Source organism: Rhinatrema bivittatum, chromosome 16 (assembly GCF_901001135.1).
Source record: "Rhinatrema bivittatum chromosome 16, aRhiBiv1.1, whole genome shotgun sequence".
Classification (NCBI taxonomy): domain Eukaryota; kingdom Metazoa; phylum Chordata; class Amphibia; order Gymnophiona; family Rhinatrematidae; genus Rhinatrema; species Rhinatrema bivittatum.
This window is the reverse complement of record NC_042630.1, coordinates 33,915,126-33,939,147: the sequence shown is the minus strand read 5'-3', so window position 1 is coordinate 33,939,147 and position 24,022 is coordinate 33,915,126. Positions and strand designations below refer to the sequence as shown.

Below are 24,022 nucleotides of genomic sequence, written 5' to 3'. Positions count from 1 at the left end.
CTCCTTTTTACGTTCCTTCTTTTAACTGTATACCCTGTCATCTGTTGTATTTTGTATTATCTTTTTCACTTTTTATCTAGTCCATTTTTATTTCTTCAGTTTATGTATGTTTACCGATTGCAAACCACCTCTCTCTATTTTTTGTATAAGCTGTATACAAGTTTTTAAATCAATAAATACATTTGCTCGAAATCTTCCTCCAATAGTAATTTTCCTTTAAAGGGAAGATTGCACAACTGCCACTTGGACCACACTTCAGCCGACCAATGACGCAGCCAACGCAGTCTCTGTGCCGCATATTCCTGGTGGAAATCGTAAGGTGCATTCACCACCCAGGCTGCCTGCTTGGCACTGGACGAAGATCCAGACTTCTTCTCCTGCGCCTTCTGCACCCAACGCAGACTGGCCCGCTGCATGAGGCTACTACTGACTGCCACTCAGAGACTCACAGCCAAGACCTCAAACATCCTCTTCAACCAAATCTCCAATTTCCTATCCTGGACATCCTTCAAGGCGGCCAAACCCGCCCACTGGAATGGTAGTCTTCTTGGTCACTGCTGAAACCTAAGCATCCACCTTTGGCATTATCAAAAGTTCCAGCATCTCCTCGGGCAAAGGGTACAAGTTCACCATTGCCCTATTGACCTTCAGCCCTGCTTCCGGCAAGTCCCACTTCTGGGTCACCAGCTTCTTCAACTTCTTAGGAAGAGGAAACGTTTTTGGAGGTCTCCGAAGGACATCCAGAACCAGGTTCACTCCCTCATTATCTGATTCCTCCTGCACGACCTTAATTCCCAGCTCATCCAGGACATGAGGCATCACCAGACCCAACTTTTCCTTTCAGAACAAGAGGACCACCTTAGGGTCATCCTCTTAAGATACTGGCAACTCCTCAAGCTGCGCCTACCCTGTGCCATGTGAACCAGAAGCCCCCTGATCATCCATCAGAGCAACTGTCGGGTCAACCACCTGATCAGCTCCAAAAACTCCGAGGATCCACTTCCTAGGCCCAGGAGATGGAGTATCCTTCCCCCCAAAAACCTCTCTTCACGCCTCTTATCTAGAAGCAGAGACTTCTGGGGCACCTGTTTACCTCCTACTCCTTTCTTGGCTAAAAAAAACACTTTGTGGAGGAGGGCAAAGTCTGTAGAAAAGGGGGTCCAAGTCACTAACATCCCCGCAGACCGCCTCTTCAACCGGTTCTCCCATACTATCCCGGTCACCAGGAACTCCCTGCACCATCAGCGACCGAGGAGGAGAATCACCGGCCTCCTTAGACCCTGCACGCTTGTGAGCAAGCAGTGGCAAAATGGCCACCGTTTTCTCGGAATCCCCCAAGGTCTGTGGCACAACCCCTGGAGAACGGGTGACCTGCTTCTTCCCAGAAGCCTCTGCAGAGGCTCCCTCACCCCTGGCAACACAAGCAGTACACAGGGTGCCAGCAGAGAAATGCAAGCTCCCCCCACCCCCCCCAACAGGCCCGACAAAACTTCCCGCGGTCAGCGGCCTGCAGTGAGGTAGTGAGCACCCCGCCACGCAGCACCGACAGACTCATCTCACACATGCTTGCTTTCCCACCCCGGGAAGACAGCATGTGCTCTCCCGCTCACGCAATAGCCCTCGTGGCTTGAACATGAGCAGTATGCTCCTGGGCAAAGTTGTGCTGCTTTCCTGGCTGCAAACTACACTTTTTTTTTTTTTTTTTTAAAGCTACAGCTCCCCAGGAAAGAAGCAAAAAGGGTTCTTCCCTGTGTTCTCTGGCAGGCACCGGTGAGGGGACCACCGAAGAGCTGAGGGAACCAGAACCCCTGGCTTTCAGCCCTCTGGCTGCTTCAGGTAGAGATCCCCACAGATAACCAACCCCCCTGCTCACCCCGAGGGATGGCCCACGAAGGCACCTAACACCTCTGGCAGCTAATTCTCCTCTCTTCTTTTTTTAAAAACTCCATTACTGCAAGTTTTGCACCTCTACCATCTGCTGGAGACAGAGAAGTACAGAGGGACTGCAGGTGGCGCTCTTGGTTATGTAGCAGTGCCCCAAAGGTTTTGTTCTCTGCCTCCATCTTGCTAGTAGAGATGCAAAACCCTAGGCTGATCTGGGGTTTGAACAGGAAACCCCTATTTACTCCAACAGCCAGTCCCTCCCCCAATGTCACCAAACATTATTTAAATAATCTAACAGCAAACAAACAAACAAACAAAAAACAACCCATTGAAGCTGTTGCTCTAACAGCTGGCTGCCTAGGTCCTCTGGCCTTGCTGGACTGTACCTGGCCACCTAGGAACTGGGATGGACTTAGTTCGTCTCCAAGCCATGCCGCAGTTGGCGGTGACGGCAGGACGTGGCTTCCTTTATCTGCCCCTATGCTTTCTTCTTACCTTGATGGACAAAACCCTGCCACCTCCAACCCGCTGGCATTGACCTAGCTACATTCTGGCAGCAGATAAAAAGCAATTGGGCCCTCCAAGGCAACTAGGTTGCTTTCAGGAGCAATGACTTGGCCTTTTAATATTTGCTGGAGGATCCTGCTAGGCCAAGCCGTTTCCAGTCATTGCCCGGGTTCGGGGGGGGGGATTGGAAACGCTTCTTTTTGGAGCAAGATGAGTTTTATAATGGTCATCAGTTATGTACTTTAGTCGCAGACTTCAAATTGTATGTAATATTAAAATGTTGTAAGCCATTTTGAGTTCCCTAGAGGAAACAAATGGTGCAGAAGCTCAAGAACAGATAAGATGTCCTCTCTGGCTCTCTAGCACACTGCATCGATGAGATAAATTCCCCAACACCAGGTCTCCTCTCCTCTTTAAGCATGGCCACAGTCTGACAAGTGCTGGCCACTGCTACCTCCAGTGCCTAAATACACCCGCCAAGTCCCCTTCCCCGTCTTTAACCAGAACATTTTGTAATATTCTCCTCTCACCACAAGGGAGGTAATGACATCCAGCTTCCTCCCATTCAGGGAGGTTTTTAACCATGACCACGCCGGGTAGATTGCCAACCTGCTGCGGAGGTCCTGGCACTGTTATGGCTGTGCCCGCCTCTGGGTGCAGGGTATCCCATCCTCCTTGGAAGCCAGACATAGGTCCAGCTGCTGCCGTTAGGGTCTGCATGCCTCGCTCCATGCAGATTACCCCACGGCCGTTAGGACTGCACCCACGGCAGCCGGATATGGCAGTGCCACTACGGTTAGGGTTGTAACCAAGCTTGATGCTTGGTTACAACCCTCACTCTCTGCACTCCCGGCCTGTGTTTCCCTCCCCACCCCCCTCTTTGACCCTTTGGCTTTTCATACGCATCAACAAATAATCCTAAATCCTTTCCTTTTTTTTCTACCTGGTACCTGCCCTTCCCACTGGCCCGAGTATATTTGCAGGCCATCAATTTTGGTTGCAGCTACTTCTGCCAGCAGTCACCTTTACCATTATAAAAAAAAAAAAAGGATTTTCTGTTTCCTTCGTACCTTCTTCTCTGCAACTTATGACCCCTTGCTCTTGAATCTCCTTTTCTATTATGGAATATTCAACCTTCCCCGCCTTTATCTGCTCCAGGGGCTGGATTCCCAGTGCAGATCATGGGGGTGGGAGGGCCTTGGAGCACCATTGGGGAAAAAGAGCTGGAGTGCTTGGGCACATCTTTAAACTATGCTCTGTTTATGGTTCGGCCCCTACCACAGCCCTGCTGAGAACTTGGCAGGAGATAAGAGAGCAGAAAGCCTAGCTGCACTTCCTCTGCGGTGGCTTCTTGGGCGGATGGAGACGCTGGAGCAGGATCCACGCCTTTAGCGTGCTCTCGCTATGCTGCATAAGGGACAGGGGTGGGTAACTCGCGGCGAATGACCACGGAAAGGAAAAGTGCTCTTGCATTCATAAAAAGACTCGCAGACGCTGTTTTAATTCAGTTCGTTTGGAAAAAAAAAAAAAAAAAGACAAGACATGTGATTTTTAAATCTAGAACAATACATTTAAAAAGGTTTAATTGATTCTGTACATAGAACTTCTTTCGCTGCCTAATTTAGATTTTGTAAGAGAGAGAGAAAACAGCCCAGTTAGACTGAAAGAGACTTTTCCCCCCCCACTGGTAACACTGGACAGACACCGCTTCTGGACATCGCTGGGATCGACCTTGTTGGCCAGCGGGGGACCCTTAGCTTACTGGATCACTCTCTGAATGCTTTGGCTAGAGAAGAGCGAAACAAAGATGATGATGAGGAGGAGGAGATTCTGAAAAAAGGAGAACACATATTTCAAAAAGCTCCCCCCCGGGTGCTGGCGTAAGCCACATCCGAGGCGGGTGGGACGTAGATTCCACCAAGCTAGAGAAGATGGCGGAGGGCTCGGAAGCGTCCAGCTACGTGTGATGGAGTAAGGAAAGCTTTTATGGAGGAGCCGGAAGCTTTAAAAAAAAAAACCTTACAATAGATCAGGTTAGTTTTAAAAGGCAGAGAGAACGTTACTTCTGGTAGTAAAGTCTATTTTTCCTTCGGCCAGCAGATAGGGCCTCGACTGAAGCCCCAAGGACACGCACCTTGCTGATCCCGCCCCACCCCCAACTGCGGGGTGGGCTCTGTTCTGCTAGATAGCGCCAAGATGGGCGACGAGCAGGAGATCCCCAGCAAGCAGCTACGCATGGTGGCAGCCACCCACCGTATTAAACAGGCTTGTGTTCAGCAGATGTTTTAACTGACCTGGGGTGGGGGGGGGTGGCAGCAGAGACAACTTTTGGAAGTGTTCTCGAGTTGAGTTTCAGCTCCTCTTTTTGGTACCGGGGGGAAATCACTTGGCTCGTCATGAGCCAGGCTTGCATTTCGAGTGCCCATGTCAAAGTTTTGCACACTTTTGCCAGCCCGCCTCCATCCCAGCCTAGCGTTTCAGCCAGTCCTGGTTTATTTTTCAAAAATATTCGTTTTAGAAACTTTAGCCCTATGCTTTCTACCACAGAAGGGAGATGGAATGTGAGGAATTGAGTCACAGTTTATGACGGGAGGAGAGGGAAGTTGCCAGCACTAATTCTAAAGGTGCCGAGTAAAAAAAAAATATAAAAAAACAAAACAAAAAACGCCTCCACTTACCGGGAACTGACCAACCATGAGCTCAAGGGCCCTCAGGGTGGACCCTAGCCCCATCGCTCAACTCATACAGAACGCCTGCAAAGCTTTCAGTGCTTCCTTAGAGATGGCGGCCCACAGCCTAGCAGTCACCTCAAGCTTCACGTAAAAGGTGCAACACTTCAACACCTGCACTTTTTTTTTTACAGATCTTCCAGGGTTTCATGAAGGGCCAAACACAGTCCCCGTGGTCTTGCGGTTCTAAGATGGCTGCCGAGGCTTCTGCTGCTGCTGCTGCTGCTGCTGCCTGGGCCTCTGAGGTAAAACCGAGACTGTCTGCAGCTCCAGCCACAAAACAATCCACCACCATGGAGGTCTCCCTCTAGCCTTCCAGCACTCGCGTAAAGGTTTTCTCTCTCCCTGAGCCTGCGCCTAGGATGCGGGGCCTCGCACACCACGGTGCGCCTCCCACGCTCTGCCACCATTACTGCAGGCAGGAGTCAGCCAAAGCCTGCCAAAAGCCAAGCAAGGACCCCTCCTCTCCCCCGATGCCAAAGAAGCCTCACCTACTGCTTAAACAAACCACCCCTAAAAAAGAGAAATTTTGTGGGAGGGAGAGCATAAGGTGGAAAGAGCAGGGTCCCAAAAAAAAAAAAAAAAAAAAAAAAAAAGAGGGGGGAAAGGTAGCCTCCACCAGCACCTCTGTAGTCCTGCCTCACTTCACTGAGGGAAGGAGCACTAAACTTTCACCTCAGGACCCCACTCCATCCTATCCTAAACTAATCTAAGCCCAACAGCAAACTCCTTTTAAGCCTGCAGGCCTCGCTCAACAGCACAGAATGCCTGCCTACTCTCTAGGGGCAGGCTGAGGAGGTCTGCACGCATGCCTGCGTGGAGTGACACTGGCAAACGTGCTTGCTCTGTCTCCATCTGCTGGCCAGCGGCGGCAATGACCCATCTGGCTACACTGTCTTGTGCCAGCTTCAACGGGCAGCCGATGGCCAGCGAGCTCTGCCTTGCGGGTCCCACCTTCTAACACAGGGGTGGGCAAATCCGGTCCTCGAGGGCTGCAAACCAGTCGGGTTTTCAGGGTACCCCTAATGAATATGCATGAAATAGATTTGCATACAACTGAGGCAGTGTGTATGCAGGTCTCTCTCATGCATATTCATTAAGGATATCCTGAAAACCCGACTGGTTTGCAGCCCTCGAGGACCGGAATTGCCCACCCCTGTTCTAACATCTCTCCCGCAACTGGCTCCTCTTTCAACGGCTAAAGGTGGGGGTGGTGCTAGGTTACTGGATTTTCTGGCAAGGGACAGCTGCCGTGCAGAAAGCACGGCAGCTGTCAGAGCAGGATTGCTTAACCTGGACACAACAGTACCACAGAGAGCAAAGCCATCCCACAAACCTTCCAAGACGAGATAGCAGGGATGAGCCCGACGCCAGCTCCTGACCCAGGTACGCTACTGCTTGTGACATTAATTAGCCGTCTAAGGAAGGATCCTTCGATTATAGCCCCGGCAGGTAACAAAAAAAAACCTCACATGATTATAATGCAGCAGGTGGGAAAAGCTGCCGGCCCTTCCAACGTGCACCGGCCAGCAGTCTGCAGTGCAGCTTGGAGGGGGGCAAGCTCTCCCGTTCTTCATCCAACATCCGCCAGTGGTGCCCGCTGCTCCTTACGCAGGACGGCTGGTACTAGCTCACTTCGCCCCTCCGGCTTCGCTGAGGCTTTTTTTTTTTTTCCCTACAGGGAGCAGCTGGTCGAGGCAAAAGCCCTTGATCCAAAAAAAAAAAAAAAAAAAAGTCTGAACACTGCGGAAGCAGCAGGGAGAGGTAGGGGCGGCAGCACCGTGGGCGGGGCCAGCACAGGGTACGCCGCACTTTTCTTGGGGGAAAGGAGTGGCGAGAAGGCTGGAATTCTAGAGAAATCAGTGAAAACGAGTACTTCATCCAGCGAACTAGTCTGTCGGGCTACGGTCCCGCCCCATAAACCCTCTATTTACACCTTTGACCTGTACAAGCAGTTTTTAATGTTCTCTGCTCAGCCCTCTCTATAGCCCACCCCCGCCCTCCCTAGGTACCACACAGAGTCCACACGTGTGCGCCCCGGCGGCCGGGCATTACGACGTCTGGCACTGAACGTGCTGCTGGGGGCCGTCGGCGTGGTCGTCTTCGTGGTAGACCTCGCCTTGCTGCTGCTGCTGCTGCTGGCGGCTGCGCTCGCTGTTGGGGTCAAAGTCCACCAGCTTGACCTCCTCCATGTCATCGGTGCTCATGTGCTCCTTGTGCAGCGGGAAGAAGGCCTGCAGCTGCTGCAGCCGGTCGCTGGGGAGCCAGCCCGGCTCCGGGAACTTCACCTGGGGAGGGAAATCCAAAAGGTAGAAGGTAAAAAAAAAAAAAAAAAAAAAAAGCCACTCAACACAGGAATCGCTTCTCAAAAAGGTACAGATGTTCTGCTCCTCGGATGGCCCCACCCCACCTGCTTTTCCTGTCTCCACTCCTTCCGAGCTCCCTTCTTTTAAATTTTTATGTTTAGACAACGGTTTTATAAACGGAGCACAGAATAAAAAAAGGTGCACGTCCTGTCTGATGTGACCGGGTCAGAGATGGCTAACCCTGACCCCTGCTAAGCAGGAGGCTTTAAAAACGTCAAACTAACTGCCACGCGCCCCCCCAAACAAGCTGATAAAACAGGGGGGGGGTGAGGGGCCTGGCCCCCCCCTCCTTCTTGTGTTCCCATAAACCGGGGAAGGCTGGAGACTGCAGCTCATTCCTATTACAGAGAGGGGGGATGGGAGGTCGTGGCTGGTTTTTTTTTTTCCCCACTGAGCGCTACATTATTTCTAACTCAGCTTGCAGCTCTGAAACGCAAGTGAGGATTTCAGACAGGAAGCCGATGCAGCCTCTCCCCCTTACAGGAGCGGCTGCAGCTGTCAGCAACGGGTGCATCTTCTGCAACCCAAAAAAAACCCCACATTGTGTAAGCGTGGAAGATCTGCGGGGCTCCCCCCAACACTTTACTTGTATCTGCCCTGCTGAGTTTCCACAAATTACTTCTACGGGGCGGCAATATCGTTCTACCTGCCCGGGCAAGCCAGGTTCAATCAAAAGGTCTCGTTTCCAGCCGGGTCCTGCATCTTAATACAGCCCCCTTAACTATTATAAAATGAAGCTAAGGTTTGGAGCAGCGTTGCCCCGGTGGCCTTCGAGCGGTTCTTCCCTTCCACCGTGAAGCCCCCCTCCCCCGGGTCACGGCACGTGCCGTCCGCACGAGCAGGCCCACACGGCACGCCCCCCCCTCGCAGGAGCTTCTGAGCTGTGCCCCCCAAGAAGCGGCCGACGCCGGGGACGCCGGCCTCGCTCTCACCTGGAAGTGCACCAGGAGTTTCCCCTTCTCGAACGGGTGGCGGAAGACGGGCATGCCCTCGTTGGGGATACACTTCACGTCGCCAGGCTTGATGACTTCACCTGCTCAAGGGAAAGGGAGGGAAAGATGCAATTTCAGTTTATCCAGCAGGCTGGCCCCCCCCCGCGTCACCCAAAGAATCTCAACCACCGAAGAGAGACCAAACGCCCGACAAACCAAAAGCCTCAAGTGCTCCAATTACAAAAAAAAAAAAAACCCCCACCACATTTCCCGACTGCGCGCAAGTTGTTAAGTAGCGGAAACAAGGAAGCAAAGCGCGAAGGGGTAGGGCTGTAGGTCCGACCCTAGGTGCTTTGTGCTCAGGAGCCTGCAGAGGCTCTGCCTTTGAAAGACGCAGGGGCTGGCCAGGGCCACAGGTGCCTCAGTGCCTGGGGACGCCGCAGCAGGTCCGAAGTCACCTGTGGGCACGTCGAATTGAAAACCGCCACACGCTTGCCAGCTCTGCCCTGAGCCCCTCTGGGAAGAACTTCTGTAAGCCTGCGGGGCAGTTGGGATCTTTTTTTATTTCGGTCCTAGCCGAGGACACGGTTCGATTTCTACGCTTCTGCCCGATTCGTTGGGACCGCTGCCTTTCATAAGGGCGCTAAGGCTCAATATCCCTCCTGAATCCTGGGCCTCATTCAAAATGCTCAACCGCACGCTGTGAATTTTCAGAGCGGAATTTCGATTTAATGCTTAGCAATGCCGTTTCATTACTTCTGGCCAGTGCCACCAAAAAAAACCCCAAAAAACCCCAACCACGCAGCCCGTCACCACTCTTGCTGCGGGCTCTGCCCTCCTACCTTGCTGCGATGTCACCAGCAGGGTCCGGTTGTCCAGAGTACGGATGGTCTGCCTGCAGCCGCACAGCGCGTCCACCAGGTCGATCTCCAGTTTGATGATCAGGTCGTTGGTCTGACGCTTGAACATGGGGTGCTCCTTCTGATCCAGCACGATGACAATGTCTCCTGGCTCAAGGCCCGGCACCTGGTCCCCTTCTCCGTGGAATGAGATCTTCTGACCATCCCTCATGCCTGCAAAATTCAATGGCGGACTCGCTAGCACAAACACAGAAGCCAGAGTCCGGGGACCACAGAGAACTATGAAAAACGCGTTGTTATCAAGCTCTTATCTTTTTTATGTATCAAGAAGTGCTTAACTTATATTTCCGCTTAATATTTTTACATTATATTTTATATTTTACTTCGGACTCTGGTCACATCAAGAAAGGGATCTTCTGTATTTTTATCAAAAAAAGAAAAAAATATATATTTTTCATGTTTCCCCCCCAAAAAGGGATTAGTGGACCAATGATTAAAGGTGACCCCCAAGCGGTGAATATACACGTGAAAATTATGAACTTGTTCAACTGCAGGGTGGTATGAAGGTGCGAAGTAAAATAATTAAAAAAAAAAATATATATATATATATAAATAAATATAAAAATATTAAGCGGAAATATAAAGTTAAGTACTTCTTGATACATAAAAAAGATAAGAGCTTGATGCAACGTGTTTTTCATTGTATGCTTATTCGTTGATCGTGGGACAAATTCAATATTGGGACCACAGAGTGCTTCCACCTTGCTGCCGTGGGATGGCCGTGGCCTCAGAGGGCTCCTGAATGGGACGCGAAGCTTCACAAGGATAGGCCTGGGGAGTTTAGCGCCAACAGTTTAAAGCTCAGTTTATTAATTCTCTAGACCGCCTGTCCCTTAAGGCATCAAGGTGGTTAAGCTAATAACTGGACATAAGAATTAAAAAACAAAAAAAAAAAACCCACACAATATGGGGGTAAATAAAAACATTTTGGGCACCAAAAGCTGTGTGAAGAACCACCTTAGTCTTTCGATATCTACCGTTCATGTAGACTCTCTCAATTGGTGGAATGCAGGTTTAAGATTTGTGTGTCAGCTGTGGGACGAGGAGAGGGAATGGTAGGTTAAAGGCACAACTGATCAAGACAGAGGGTGGAACGTGGGATAGATAAACTATCATGAGTAAAACAATTGGTTTTGTTCCCAAAGCTGCATAAGAAAGGTATTTCCATCTTATATCGTGCAATTATCATGACATACGAAGATAAAGAGACAGATGCAGCTTCAATAGCTCAATGGAATACTGATTTAGGAATGAATCTTAGTCAGAGATTGGGGGTAAAGTTTGGAAAATAATACATAGGATCTCTTATAGTCGTAGAAATTGTTGAGACGAATGTATAGACCAGCGTCTCCCCAGGGGCAGCACGTCTTTGTTGGCGAGGGTGTAGGGAGGAAGAGTCTTAGTTCCACGTATGGTACACATGTCCCTTGGTTCAACAATTTTGGAAACGGGCGGAAGTTAAAATGGCTGATATAGGAAAATTGGTTATCATCTGCTAATTTTTGTTCCTGCAGTACCACATATCAGTCCAGACTCCTGGGTTTTGCCTCCCTGCCAGCAGATGGAGACAAAGTTTCACTGACACTGTACAATAACCCAGTGAGTCACCTGCAGTCCCTCAGTATTGACTTGAACCCAAGCCAAGATGACAGCAGAAAACCTTAAATTTCTAAGCAGACTCTCATCCCTCCAACGAGCCAGAAGAAGGTGAAGTTGCCTAAAAAGACAATGGAAAACTCGTTTCCCAAATTTAACATAAGCGATCAGCACTGAAAAACCTCCAACTCCTCGCACTATATCCAAAGCAACAGTACGAGCAGTGGACTCTCCCCCCCAAGTGAATGGCAGGTCTCTGGACTGATCTGTGGTACTACAGGAACAAATTAGCAGGTAAGAACCAAATTTTCCTTTCCCTGTACGTACCCCGATCAGTCCATACTCCTGGGATGTACCTAAGGTGGGACGGAGAGTTCCGCTCGTAGAACACCCTCACTAAAGCACACGGAAGCCAGAGCCCCGACATCCACGTGATAATGCCTAGCACAAGTGGGCAACAACTTCCCAGCAGCCACCCAGCAAGTTTCGTGTGGCGACATCTGTTCCGACTCAGCTCAGGAAGTCGCCTGAGAACGCATCAAGTGAGCCCCCCTAAACCCCCCGGCAGTAGGCACCCTTTATTTTATTTATTTATTTATTTAACACTTTTTTATACCGACCTTCATAGTAAATAAACCATATCGGATCGGTTTACATAAAACAAGGGTATAACAGAAGCAATAAATAAAAGTAATTAACAAGAGAAGAGAATAAGATAAAGTTACATTTAACAAGGAGTAAAAACTTGGGAAGCTTAAAAGCTGGAAGGAAGTTAAATGCCAAAAAATAATTAAAGAAGCATAGTCCAAAAGGAATTTGGATTAAAGCAAGATGCTTTAATCAGTAAGTGCCAGAGTTCTTCGTTTGAATGGTTGTCAGACTTTAATCTTCTACGTCCAAGTGTGGATAAAGAAGACTAAGGGTTGTCTGGAGGATCATTGAAGGCTTGGAGGAATAGCCACGTCTTAAGTTTTTTCCTGAATGTAATGAGACAGGGTTCATTACCTTTATACCTTTATACCTTTAGAAATTTAAATAGACTCAATTGCTTCCTTTAGCCACTGCACTGCACAATTGTAGCCTTAGGATGCCTTACTTCCAAGTCTACAAAGAGTGATCCGATCTAGGGAAGTCATAAGTGACATTTAGATACCTCAATAATTCACACCTCCCATCCAAGAGTGTAAACTCCCCCGTGTGAGGCATAGAGGAATCCAAATCTGGAAAAGCTGGAAGCTCTACTGTCAAAGATTCAAAGCTGAGACTACCTCAGGCAGAAAAGAAGGCACCATGCATAAAGATACTCCCGGAATCAGATATCTGTAGGGAGGGATCTCAATACCACAGCGCCTGGAGCTTTGAAATTCTCCTAGCTGAACAAATAACCACCAAGAAAACTACTTTAAAGAGTCAAGTTCTTTAACTGTAGCTCATTTAGTGGTTCAAACCGAGCCTCACACAATCCTGTAAGGACTAGATTCAGATTCCAAGACTGACAAATGTTCCAAACTTAAGGATGCAAGTTCTTAGCTCCCCAAAGGGACCATATAACGTCCAGATATGCAGACAGAGGATACCCTTTCAACCTTACCCAGAAGACAACTCAATGTCGCTACCTGGACTCAGAGTTAAAGGCCAGTCCCTTGACCAGAAGCTTTCTGTAGAAAAATCAAAATGTGTGACACCACAGCCTGAGAAATTGGACTTGATCTTCCAAATTTGCAAATACATCAAGGATTTAAAAAGTCACTAAGCTGCAATAACCGTTTCAGAATATCCCCTCCATCTCAATCATCTCCCCCTCAGAAGCGAGCCACCAGACCCGAAAATATTGGGCCCTGATGGAAAGCAGTTAACCGATGACGGGACCTTAGGGGCTCGTCTATGGCCATGTTGATCAGATCTGGGAGGCATGGTCGATATGGTCATTCTGGAGCTACCAGGATCACGTTGCATGGATGTTTCTCTATCTGCCATAATTCGTTGTCCACCAGAGGCCACAGAGGGAAGACAACGAATTCCTTGAGTACATGTTAGCACCAGAGCTCAGATTTCTTCCGTACAGTGTTCTGTTCAGCGGCTGTAAAACCGCAACGCCCTGGTGTTCTCTTTGGTCGGGTTACCATCTTCCATGAATGAGAGACATCACTGCCTCCAACAGCTCCCATTCCCCGGGGTCTAACTTACTCAGACTGAAAAAATCCACCTGAACGTCATTCACTCCAGTGATGTGAGACACTGCCAGCCGCTCTGCCCATAGAAACAACTCCCGGGCCTCTCAAGCCGCTGCCTGATTCTTAGTTTCGCCTTGAAAACTGATGTAGTCCACCACTGTCGCACTGTCCGATAGGATTCATACTGGATGGCTGTGCAACCTTGGCAGACAGGCAAGCAACACAAAATGCACCATTCTAGTCTCTGACTGATAGCTCATGAGGCCTCCTGTGTTGACCACTGGCCCTGTGCTGACTGATCTTGCCACACCGCCCTCCATCCGGAGAGACTTGCATTAGTGGTGACTATTTCCAATTCCTTACCACGCTCGAGACTGGTGCAAGTAAGCACCATGAAAAGACTGTCCCTGCCTTCCCTGCCTTCAACGGCCTTCAACGGCAGGGGAGAAGAAAAAAGGATTCGCACTCACAAAGCGGGGAGTAGCTGGCTTGTTACGGCGGTTACTACCCCAAACCAAATAAGCCTGATACTTCACTTTCAATGCATATCCTGCTTCAACCGCAGGGGAGAAGAAAAACTGATACTTCACGCATATCCAGCATAGCTCTCTGCTTCAACAGCAGGGGAGAAGAAAAACTGATACTACACGCATATCCAGCATAGCTCCCTGCTTCAACGGCAGGGGAGAAGAAAAACAACCAATAAGGGCTGAATAACACAGTCTGGGTAAAACAAATAAACATGGGTGTAGCTTGCTTATTGCGGCGGTTACTACCCCTACTACCCCTAACTAATCAAGCTTGATATTTCACTTGGTTGCAGCTCCATCACTGCTCTCTACATTAATGGTGGGGGTGGAAGAGAAATAGAACCAAAGAGCTAAGAGAAACAGATAAGTATGAGAGAAAAATGTGAAGCTTGCTGGGCAGACTGGATGGGCCGTTTGGTCTTCTTCTGCCGTCATTTCTATGTTTCTATGTTTCTATGTAAGACAAAACTCTTCCAAAAACTGATTCCAGTGGGAGAGAAGAGCCCCCAGCACAGGCTGCATATGTGCGAACACCCAATGCATTAAATTCCATGTCGATGCCATAGAACCCAAGACCTATAAATTGTCCCAGACTCTGTGCACCAAAATCTCTAGCAGAAGCCTAATCTGATTCTCGCCATGAGGAACACTCTTCTCTGCCAGCATGTCAAAATGAGCTCCCAGATACGCCAGAGTTTGAAAGAGGACTAAATGGCTCGTTGCTAGGATCACCGCTCATCCTAGAGACTTCAAGCACATCAGTAACTTTTGAACTGATTGTCAGAGGTCCTTTGATTTCTCACAAATGAGCCAGTCATCCAGATACAGATGCACCAACACATCTTCTTTTTGCAATGCTGCTGCCCCCACCACCATCACTTTGGAGAAGGTACATGGAGCTGTCACCAGCCGAAGGGAAGGGCTCGAAATTGAAAATGTTCCCTTAGGACCATAAGCCTCAGGAATCTCTGGTGCTCCGGCCTGATGGCTATGTGCAGATACACCTCTGTCAAGGCAGAAGATGCCAAGAACTCTCCCTTGTGTCTCGCCGCTATGACAGAGCTCAGAGTTGGACCGCAGAGCTTCCATGAAGAAACAGACCTTCAAAGCCGCATTTACCTTCTTTAAATCCAATCTCTCTTGAATTAGAGACTCCTCCTTGGTGCAAGTGCCTCTATGCATCTTTACGGGACAATGAACCACCAGCGATAGTTGAGAAGGGATTCCCCTGCCAGAGAATAAAAAAATGGCAGCCGTTTCCAGGCTGACGAGGAAGGCCTCAGCACTAGACCCTGTCACCAGAGAAGCTCATTCTACTGAAGAAGCCATGTTCAATATGGGGGATGAGGGATCTGGACCACAGATGTCCACACCACGGACCTCTGGACCGAGCTATCAGAAGGGTCACTAAATCCCTGCATGTCTGTCTCAACCCAGGGGGATGGCCCCACCAGGACCTCACAACCCCCTGGAAGGATCCAGAAATTGTGTCTTTTAATCTTTCTTTTTTTTTTTTTCTCTCCAGGGTGCAGGTTTGCACCATTTACCATCTGCTGGAGATAGATAAATCCTGAGGGACTGCAGGTGGCACCCTGGGTTATGTACTATGTCAGTGAAACTTTCTCTGTCTCCATCTGCTGGCAGGGAGGCAAAACCCAGGAGACTGGACTGATTTGGGTACGTACAGGGAAAATATACAGGATAAAGTGTGGGGACCTTACTGGCAATTTCTGAACGCTAGGGGCAGAAACTACGTAACGCAGTTTGTTCTGATGCTCTTTCGGAATCACAGGGGCACTGGGCTTTGGGGACAAGTTAGGGATGTGGAGACTGCCATTCACCGAAACATAATAAAATGCATATATGCCTAGAGATACTATTTGTTGTTTTATGTCCAGAAACTTGGGCTCAATGGGATAAAGGGCTCATAGGTTTAATATATGCGAGATGTAAAGTTGACCTGCTTTAATGCACCCTTACAACTTGTGATACTTGCGCATTGTACATACACGCCAGTTCTGAGATACCGATTTATGGCATACTGGTACATGCACATGCTTGTGTCTGTTCCGCGTTTAAATAATAGTTAAAACCCACATTTCAATAAATAGAAAGTAATGCAATCTGTGCTCACTGGACGAGCAAAACAATCTTGAAGCACACTGGTGGCCAAATCAATTTTTATATAGTTACTGGATTCTAGATCTTCTTGACACACACAAGGACAGGCCGTACAGGGTCAGGTCAAGGGCCCACGAAGCCCAACATCCCGTCTCAGACAGCTGCCAATCCAGATCACCAGGAATTAACCAGCAGAGCCATTCCTCACTGCTCACTCGCAGGGAAAAGCGGCAGTTCCCACCCCTCCCAAATCCACCTGGTTAGTTGATGATGGACTTTTCTTGCAGGAAATTGTCCAAACCCCTTGCTAAGCCAGTTATGCTGGATGCCTTGACCACATCCTCTTGCAAAAGAAAAAAAACAAACAAAAAAAAACCCCATAACCCAAAACACTCTCCTAACCTGTTCAGACTCTTCATAAAGGAGCTGTTCCATCCCCTTTATCATTTTTTTCGCCCTCCTCTGCACCTCTTCTAGCTCTTTTATGCCTTTTTTTTTTGAGATGGGGTGACCAGAACTGCACCCAGCATTCCAGGTGTGGTCACAGCACAGAGGCTACGTGGTATTCTCACTTTTAGTCTCCATTCCTTTTCACATAGTATGTAAGAAATTTTTTTTTGACTGCAGTCGCACACTGAGCTCAGGATTTCGACACACTGTCCATAATGCCGCCGATCCTTTTCCTAATACGGAACCCAGCACCCAGAGCTTGTTTGATTCTCCTCCAAGTGCCAAGCGATGCACATAGGGACATCTAATCCCAAGGCTCTTGTCCAGGTCTCCCTCCCCCATCCCACACTAACTCTAGCCTCCTGCTCCAGCATTCCTACCTTTATCTATATGTACACTTAGGATCTTCCTCTCCCGGGCCACCTTCCTGCCACTGCAGCCCCGGCACCGGTCCCGGGGCCTGATCCACTCGCCGTGGCCTTGGCAGCCCGAACACACTGCTTGAATCTGCTGGATCATCCCGGGTCCCAGCTGATGGACGTGCACCTCCATGCCTGTGCCATGGCACTTGGGACAGCGGCTCACTGCGCCTTCTCTGGTGCCACACCCTGCAGAAAAAGAAAACAAAAGTAAGAGCTATGAGGAGGGAGGCGATTGCCAATGTACATGCAAACATTCCTTAGGACCAACCGCTACAAGACAGCTGGCGAAACGGAGAAATTACTTACCTGATAATTTTGTTTTCCTTAGTGTAGACAGATGGACTCAGGACCAATGGTTATAGTGTGCTCCTGATAGCAGATGGAGACGGATCAGATTTCAATCTGACGTCAGCCCTAGTACATATACCCCTGCAGGAAGTGCAGCTCCTCAGTATTCTCCTCGAAAAGCTATTGTGGATATATGTGTGACTGAACAACTTGGTTAACTTGAACTGGTTGATGTGGATAGAGCTGGAGACCGCCAGTGCACTCAACCGAGAAACGCCGACACCCGGTAGGTATGGGTGTCCTAATTAGAGGGAAGCTTGGCTTACCCGTGTTTGTCTTGCTCTCGGGGAATTGTCCCCCGAGGTTTCTGTGATTGTCGGCAGCCATGGGTGGGATGCTGAGTCCATCTATCTACACTAAGGAAAACGAAATTATCAGATAAGTAATTTCTCCATTTCCTAGCGAGTAGCCAGATGGACTCAGGACCAATGGGATGTACAAAAGCTACTCCCGAAGCGGGTGGGAGGCTGCCCTTGGCCCACTTATTACTGCCCTTGCAAATACTGTGTCCTCCTGAGCCTGAACATCCAGGCGGTAGAACCTAGAGAAGGTGTGAATGGAGGATCATGTCGCCGCCCTGCAGATCTCGGCAGGTGACAGCATCTTGGTTTCCGCCCAGGACACTGACTGGGCTCTAGTAGAATGGGCCTTGACTTGTAGAGGCAGCGGCTTGCCTGCCTCTACATAGGCCGCCTTGATTACTTCTTTGATCCAGCGGGCTATGATTGCCCGCGAGGCCGCTTCCCCTTGTTTCTTCCCGCTGTGAAGGATGAATAGGTGGTCTGTCTTTTGTACGGATTCCGTTCTTTCCAGGTATCGGACTAGGAGTCTGCTGACGTTAAGGTGGCGAAGGCGGCAAGATTCTTCTGAGTCCTTATGCTCGTCTGGCGATGGCAGCGAGATGGTTTGGTTTAGATGGAAGTGAGAAACCACTTTTGGGAGGAAAGAGGGGACAGTGCGAAGCTGTATGGATCCTGGTGTGAACCTGAGGAAGGGTTCTCGGCAGGACAGTGCTTGAAGCTCAGAGATGACAGACCGAACAGACATCCACTAGAAATGCAGTCTTCAATGTTAGTAGTCGGAGGGACAGACAACGGATGGGTCTGAAGGAGGTTCCTGCTAGGAAGTCTAGGACTAGATTGAAATTCCATAGAGGCACCGGCCACTTTAGGGGTGGTCGGATCTGTTTGACCCCTTTCAGGAAGCGGGAGACGTCCGGGTGAGAGGCTAGGCTGCCGCCCTCCATCTTGGCTCTGTAGCATGCCAATGCGGCTACCTGCACCTTGGAGTTGAGGGACAACCCCTACTGTAAGCCGTTCTGCAGGAATTCCAGAATCGTGGGAATTGACTGTACGCAGGAGGATGTCGCGCTCTTCACACCAGGCTTCGAATATTCTCTATCTCCTTATGCATGTTAGAGATGTGGAAAACTTGTGTGCTTGGAGCAGGGTGTCAATCACCGCCCCCGAATATCCGCTTTCTTCAGGCGAGTCCTCTCAATGGCCAGACCGTAAGAGAGAATAGAGTTGGGTCTTCGTGGAGGATCGGGCCTTGTTGGAGCAGATCCCTGTGCGGAGGTAGAGGGAGAGGGCTCCCTGTCAGTAGTCTTTGCATGTCTGCATACCATGGCCTTCTTGGCTAGGCCGGGGCCACTAGAAGTACTGGTCCCCTGTGGTGTTCTATCTTGTAGATGATCCCACCCAGTAGCAGCCACGGAGGGAAGGCGTATAAGCAGGATGTCCTGTGGTCAGGCCTGGACGAGGGCGTCTATCCCTTGGGTTTGTGGTTTTTGTCTGCAACTGAAGAAGTTGGGAACTTGTGTGTTGGACCGGGTTGCCAGGAGGTCCATGGCTGTTGTTCCCTAGTGGTTTACTATCAACTGGAAGGCTGTGGCTGACAGCCTCCATTCCCCTGGGTTTAGACTTTCTCTACTGAGGTAATCTGCAGTGACGTTGTCTTTTCCCGCAATGTGGGCGGCTGAGATCTCCCGTAGGTTTGATTCCGCCCACAAAATTAGGGGGTCTATTTCCAGGGACAGCTGTTGGCTCCTGGTTCCTCCCTGGCGGTTGATGTAGGCCACTGTTGTGGCGTTGTCCGATATGACTCTGACCGATTCGCCCCGGAGTCTGTGACTGAACCGTAGGCAGGCTAGTCTGACTGCCCATGCTTCCAGTCGGCTGATGTTCCATCCCGATTCTTCCTTGTCCCATTGCCCCTGGGCGGTCAGTTCCTGGCAGTGGGCTCCCCACCCTCATAGGCTCGCATCTGTGGTGAGAAGGGTCCAGGTTGGCGGGGACAGCCTTACTCCCATGCTCAGATGGTCTTCTTGTAGCCACCATTGTAGCTGGGTTCTAACTTCCTCCAGGAGCTGGAGGCGGACGGAATAGTTCTGGGACATCTGATTCCATTGTGACAGTAGGGAACGCTGTAGGGCTGCATGTGAGCTCTTGCCCTGGGATCACATCCAATGTGGATGACATGAGGCCAAGGACTTGGAGGTAGTCCCACACCTTGGGGTGAAGACTGCTTAACAGGTTTCGCAATTGGTTTATCAGTTTTGTTCTCCTTGTAGGAGTTACGATGACCTTGTCTTGTCTGGTGTCGAACTGGACTCCCAGGTATTCCAGAGATTGGGAGAGCTGCAGACAGCTCTTGTTCATGTTGACCACCCACCCGAGGTTCTCCAATAGAGTTTTGACTCAGGTGGTCGCCCGATGATTTTCTTCTGGGGATTTTGCCCTGATCAGCCAATCGTCCAGATATGGGTGTACGAGGATTCCTTCTTTCCTCAGCGCAGCCGCCACTACCACCATGATTTTGGTGAATGTTCGGGGCGCTGTGGCTAGCCCGAAGGGTAGTGCCCGGAACTGGTAGTGGTGGTCCAGGATCACAAAGCGCAGAAAACGCTGATGCTAGTGGTGGACCGGGATGCGCAGGTAGGCTTCTGACAGATCCAGGGATGTGAGGAATTCTCCTGGCTGTATCGCCCTTATGACCGAGCGTAGGGTTTCCATGCAGAAGCGAGGGACCCTCAGGTGAAGTTTGACGGACTTGAGGTCCAGGATGGGTCGGAACGTATCTTCTTTCTTGGGAACGATAAAATAGATGGAATAGTGTCCAGTATTTTGTTGTTGCGTGGGCACTGGCGTTATGGCCTTTAAGATAAGCAATTTGGTCACAGTGGTTTCCACTGCCGTCCTCCTGGAGGGGTCGTGGCAGGGCGATTTCACAAATTTGTCCGGAGGGATGTTGCGGAAGTCCAGATAATATCCCTCTCGAATGATGGTTAGGACCCACTTGTCCGAAGTTCTCTCGACCCATCTTTGGTAGAATAGGGCAAGTCTGCTCCCTATGGCTTCTTCCTGTGGATGGGCCGGCTGATTTTCATTGCGGGGTGCAGCTGGGGCCTGGACCCGCGCCGGTTCCGCTTTTGTTGTGCTTGTTCCGAAAGGACTGGCCCCTGCCTGCAGGGCGAGATGCTTGATATATACTCTTGTACAGCTTGAAGCGCTGTGATCCCCTGCCCTTAGATTTTCAGGGAGAGGGGCGATGGCTTTTCTTGTTCTTGTCCTCCGGTAGCCGCGGTAGTGGGGATTCGCCCCATTTGTCGGCTAACTTCTCCAGTTCGCTTCCGAACAGGAGGGTTCCCTTAAAGGGCATTCTCGTGAGCCTCGTCTTGGATGTCGCATTGGCTGACCAGCTTCGGAGCCAGAGTTGTCTTCTGGCTTCCACAACAGATGAAACGCCCCTGGCTGCGGTGCGTACCAGGTTGGAGGTCGCATCCGTGAGGAATGATACGACTGATACTAATGCTTCAACGGGCGTAGTGGCGTTCCTGGTCTTAGATAAGCAGGCACGTGTCACCATTGCACAGCAGGCCGCAATCTGTAGTGACATAGCTGAAACATCAAATGACTGTTTGAGGATGGATTCCAGACATCTGTCCTGGGCATCCTTGAGTGCCACGCCTCCCTCGACTGGGATGGTAGTGCGCTTTGTGACCGCGCAGACCATGGCATCTACTTTGGGGAATGCCAGGAGATCTTTGGCAGCGGGGTCCAGGGGGTACATGGCTGCCAGGGTCCACCTCCCCTTTGAATTTGGCCTCTGGAGACTCCCATTCCAGGTCAATCAGCTGTTGGATGGCTTGTAGCAAAGGAAAATAGCGAAAAATGGTGGGAGGTTTGGCAGAGTCCCCACTAGGGTTCGTCTTAGGTTCCCCTGTGGCACTTGTGCCTGGGATAGCGAGCTCTTTCAAGCTGTGCGCCACAAGGTCTGAAAGCTCGCTTTTGGTGCCTCATGGTTTGGGGTAAGGTTCCGTTCCTGGAGGGATTTCTCCTTCCTCCAGGGAGTCTTGATCCTCGTCCGAGGTGTCTGTGTCCCCAGTGCTGGGGCTTTTGGGCAGGCGAGGCACTTCTCTGGGTTTAGAGGGTCCCAGGATGTTAGGGTCCTCTGGGGGAGGCTGTGGCTGTGTCATTGGGGGTGCCGGTTGCATGTAGACAAAAGGTATGTAGGCCTTTTAAGAATTCTACCCAGGAGAGAGATGCTGGGTCTAGATTGAGAGGCGCTGCATCCCCGGGGAGCCCCGTTTGAAGGAGGCTCCCTCTGGGGGTAGCATGGTCCGGTGTACTGTCGGTGGATCCGGATTCCAGTACCGGCTGGAGAGGACCTTTGCCTGGTTCACCCAGGGCCTCCTGCACCGTATGCACAAGGCTGTTGCCTCTTTGTGCTGCGCAGCTTTAATGTGGCATGCTGAGCAGAAGCCCTGAGACTTGAGCTTCTTGCCCGGTGGTGCCATGGCTTGTGCGCGTAGGATTGCAGAAAACCTCCGGTTTGTGCATTCAAGCGTATGCCGGCTTAGTTGTGCGCTCCAGATGCGCCTAATTTGTGCGTGTAGGTCGAATGCGCGCTCAAGGAGATGTGTGCGCCGCTGTGCGCACGAGGTTTACTTATGTGCCCGGGACAGTAAAGCGTGTGGCTGTGCGCCCGGCGCCCTCGTCACTGTATGCACAGCACTTATGCGCGCGCCGGTGTGCGCACAAGAAAGTTTGTGTGCACGGCTCGCCTCTGTGTGCATGGGTCAAATCAGTGGACAGGGTGGCGATCAGGCGAAAATGGCGACGGCGACCACCTTGGAGGGTATCCACGTGGGAGGACCCTCGTATCGGACCAGGGTCTAGCCCAGAAAAGGCTGATCAACCCCGTGGCACCGACGCTGGCTGGCGATCTGTGCGGCTCTTCGAGTCTCGGAGACCGGAGACTTTTAGGAAGTTTCCTATCTTACCTTGTCTCGGCGTTTCCCGGTCTCGTTCCAAGCGGTCTCCGGCTGTGGGGGGAGAGGGAAAGTACCTTCACCGCCACGCTCGAGGTTGCACCCGCTGCCTCTCAGCCGCGCCCGATGTCGGGGGGCTAAGTCCACGCCGGGAACCGGCTGCCGGACCGAGGCCTACCTCTGAGGGATCGCGGAAATCACCTCAGGAATTCTCAACTGAGGGAGGGCCCGTGGGAATCACCGCAGGAGAGCGGCACTCATCTGTAGAGGTAAGATTTCTTCTTGTTCTGGATTTCTTTGGTTAGAATACTCTTACGCTGTGCAAGTGTGGATAGAGTCCCGAACTGCTATGGAGACGGAAAATGCTGAGGAGAATGGCGTCCTGCAGGGGTATATGTACTAGGGCTGACGTCAGATTGAAATTTGATCCGTCTCCAACTGCTATCAGGAGTACACTATACCCATTGGTCCTGAGTCCATCTGCTACACGCTAGGAAATGCATCACCTCCAGCAATTTATTCCTACATATAACCCAACAACAATAAAAAAAGGTTTCCTTTCCATGTTTTGACAGGGGAGGGTAATTTTACACTATTTCAATGCTTGCGTATCCATACATACCACAGAAGCATGTAATAAATCTTAACTCTTGCTCCTTTTGCAATTCACTTGGCAGAGTTCCTTTCAGTGACCGACCCTTCAATATAATCCAAAGCAGCGATGTGACAGGAATCTCACTGGAATCCTGCAATCGCTGATGTCAGCCTAGGTACGCTTCTGACTTAGAAAACTTCCAATGTGGGGGCTCTCTGACCCCCAATTTCAGCATTAATACTTCCCAAACCTTTCCCTCCCACTAGCTGGGCGCTGGACAAGTTTTCGCCGCCGTACCATTGCACTTTGCACAGATCACGTTCTTCTGCAGGGAGAGTTTTCGTGTGGCTCCGTTGTACACATCTTCCAGGGATACAGGGAGTTCATGTATCACCGGCTTTCCTGTGTGAAAGGGAAAAAGAGGAAGACAAATCAAAGGAAGGCAAAAACCAAAAACACACACCATACAAGAGTACAACTTAGAACTAAGTGAGAGAAGGGGGATTTCATCCCAAACCAGAAGATTTTTCAGATAATCTCATCTGACGTCGAGCCCCGTGTACAGGGGCAAAACTGCTGGTGCCAGTAATGACTATAAAATTGTTCTCCTGGCAGCCAACAGAGATGCACCCAGGAAGCTACCGGCAGCACTCAGAACAACTGAAGGGAGAACCCAGGATGCATCAGAAAGAGATACAGTGTTGGAATGGGATAAATGACAAGGTCATTCTGCCAAGCAAACACTGAAAAAGAATTAGGCATACCTGTGTGTCTCTGCACCTCTCTCATATATATGTTTTTAAAATCAGAGTACTAATATAAGGGCCCATCAAAAGTGATGGGGCTGGAGCAAAACCAAAAACGTACGTGTTCACACTTCTCCCCCCACCACAATTCTTTCCGGCCCCCCAGATGAACTTTTCCTCAGTGGCTAAAAGTGAAAGTACTTTCCCCAGCAGACAGACGAACATGTGCCGAGTGAAGACAATTCTCGCAGTGGGTAAGAAGCTGCAGACCCACACACACACAATGATCAGAACGCTGCCGGAGGTGCATAAACATCTTTTTACCCTTGTGAAACACACAGAAAATTCACATCATTTTTACTATGCCACTTTCAACTGAAATTAAGACACAATTTGACAGAATATCGAAAACGCATCCTAGGGAAATGAA

The 24,022-nt window shown here is 50.2% G+C and overlaps 1 protein-coding gene across 4 annotated transcripts in view; it reads right to left on the bottom strand.

Moving 5' to 3' along the window:
* Window positions 1–6,192: 6,192 nt before the first annotated feature.
* The window catches only part of LOC115078503 (dnaJ homolog subfamily A member 1-like), a 31,763-nt gene continuing 13,933 nt past the window's right edge, over window positions 6,193–24,022 (bottom strand). For 2 of the 4 annotated variants that reach the window (XM_029581427.1, XM_029581428.1), the window contains exons 4-8: window positions 23,144–23,248; window positions 16,590–16,817; window positions 9,261–9,491; window positions 8,419–8,519; window positions 6,195–7,408 (exon numbers count right to left, since the gene is read on the bottom strand). In XM_029581427.1, coding sequence (XP_029437287.1) covers window positions 7,172–7,408; window positions 8,419–8,519; window positions 9,261–9,491; window positions 16,590–16,817; window positions 23,144–23,248 — 902 coding nt within the window. In that variant the 3' untranslated portion in view covers window positions 6,195–7,171. Of the gene's footprint in view, window positions 7,409–8,418; window positions 8,520–9,260; window positions 9,492–16,589; window positions 16,818–23,143; window positions 23,249–24,022 lie in introns of all 4 variants that reach the window. The other 2 variants (XM_029581429.1, XM_029581426.1) reach the window with 2 other exon arrangements.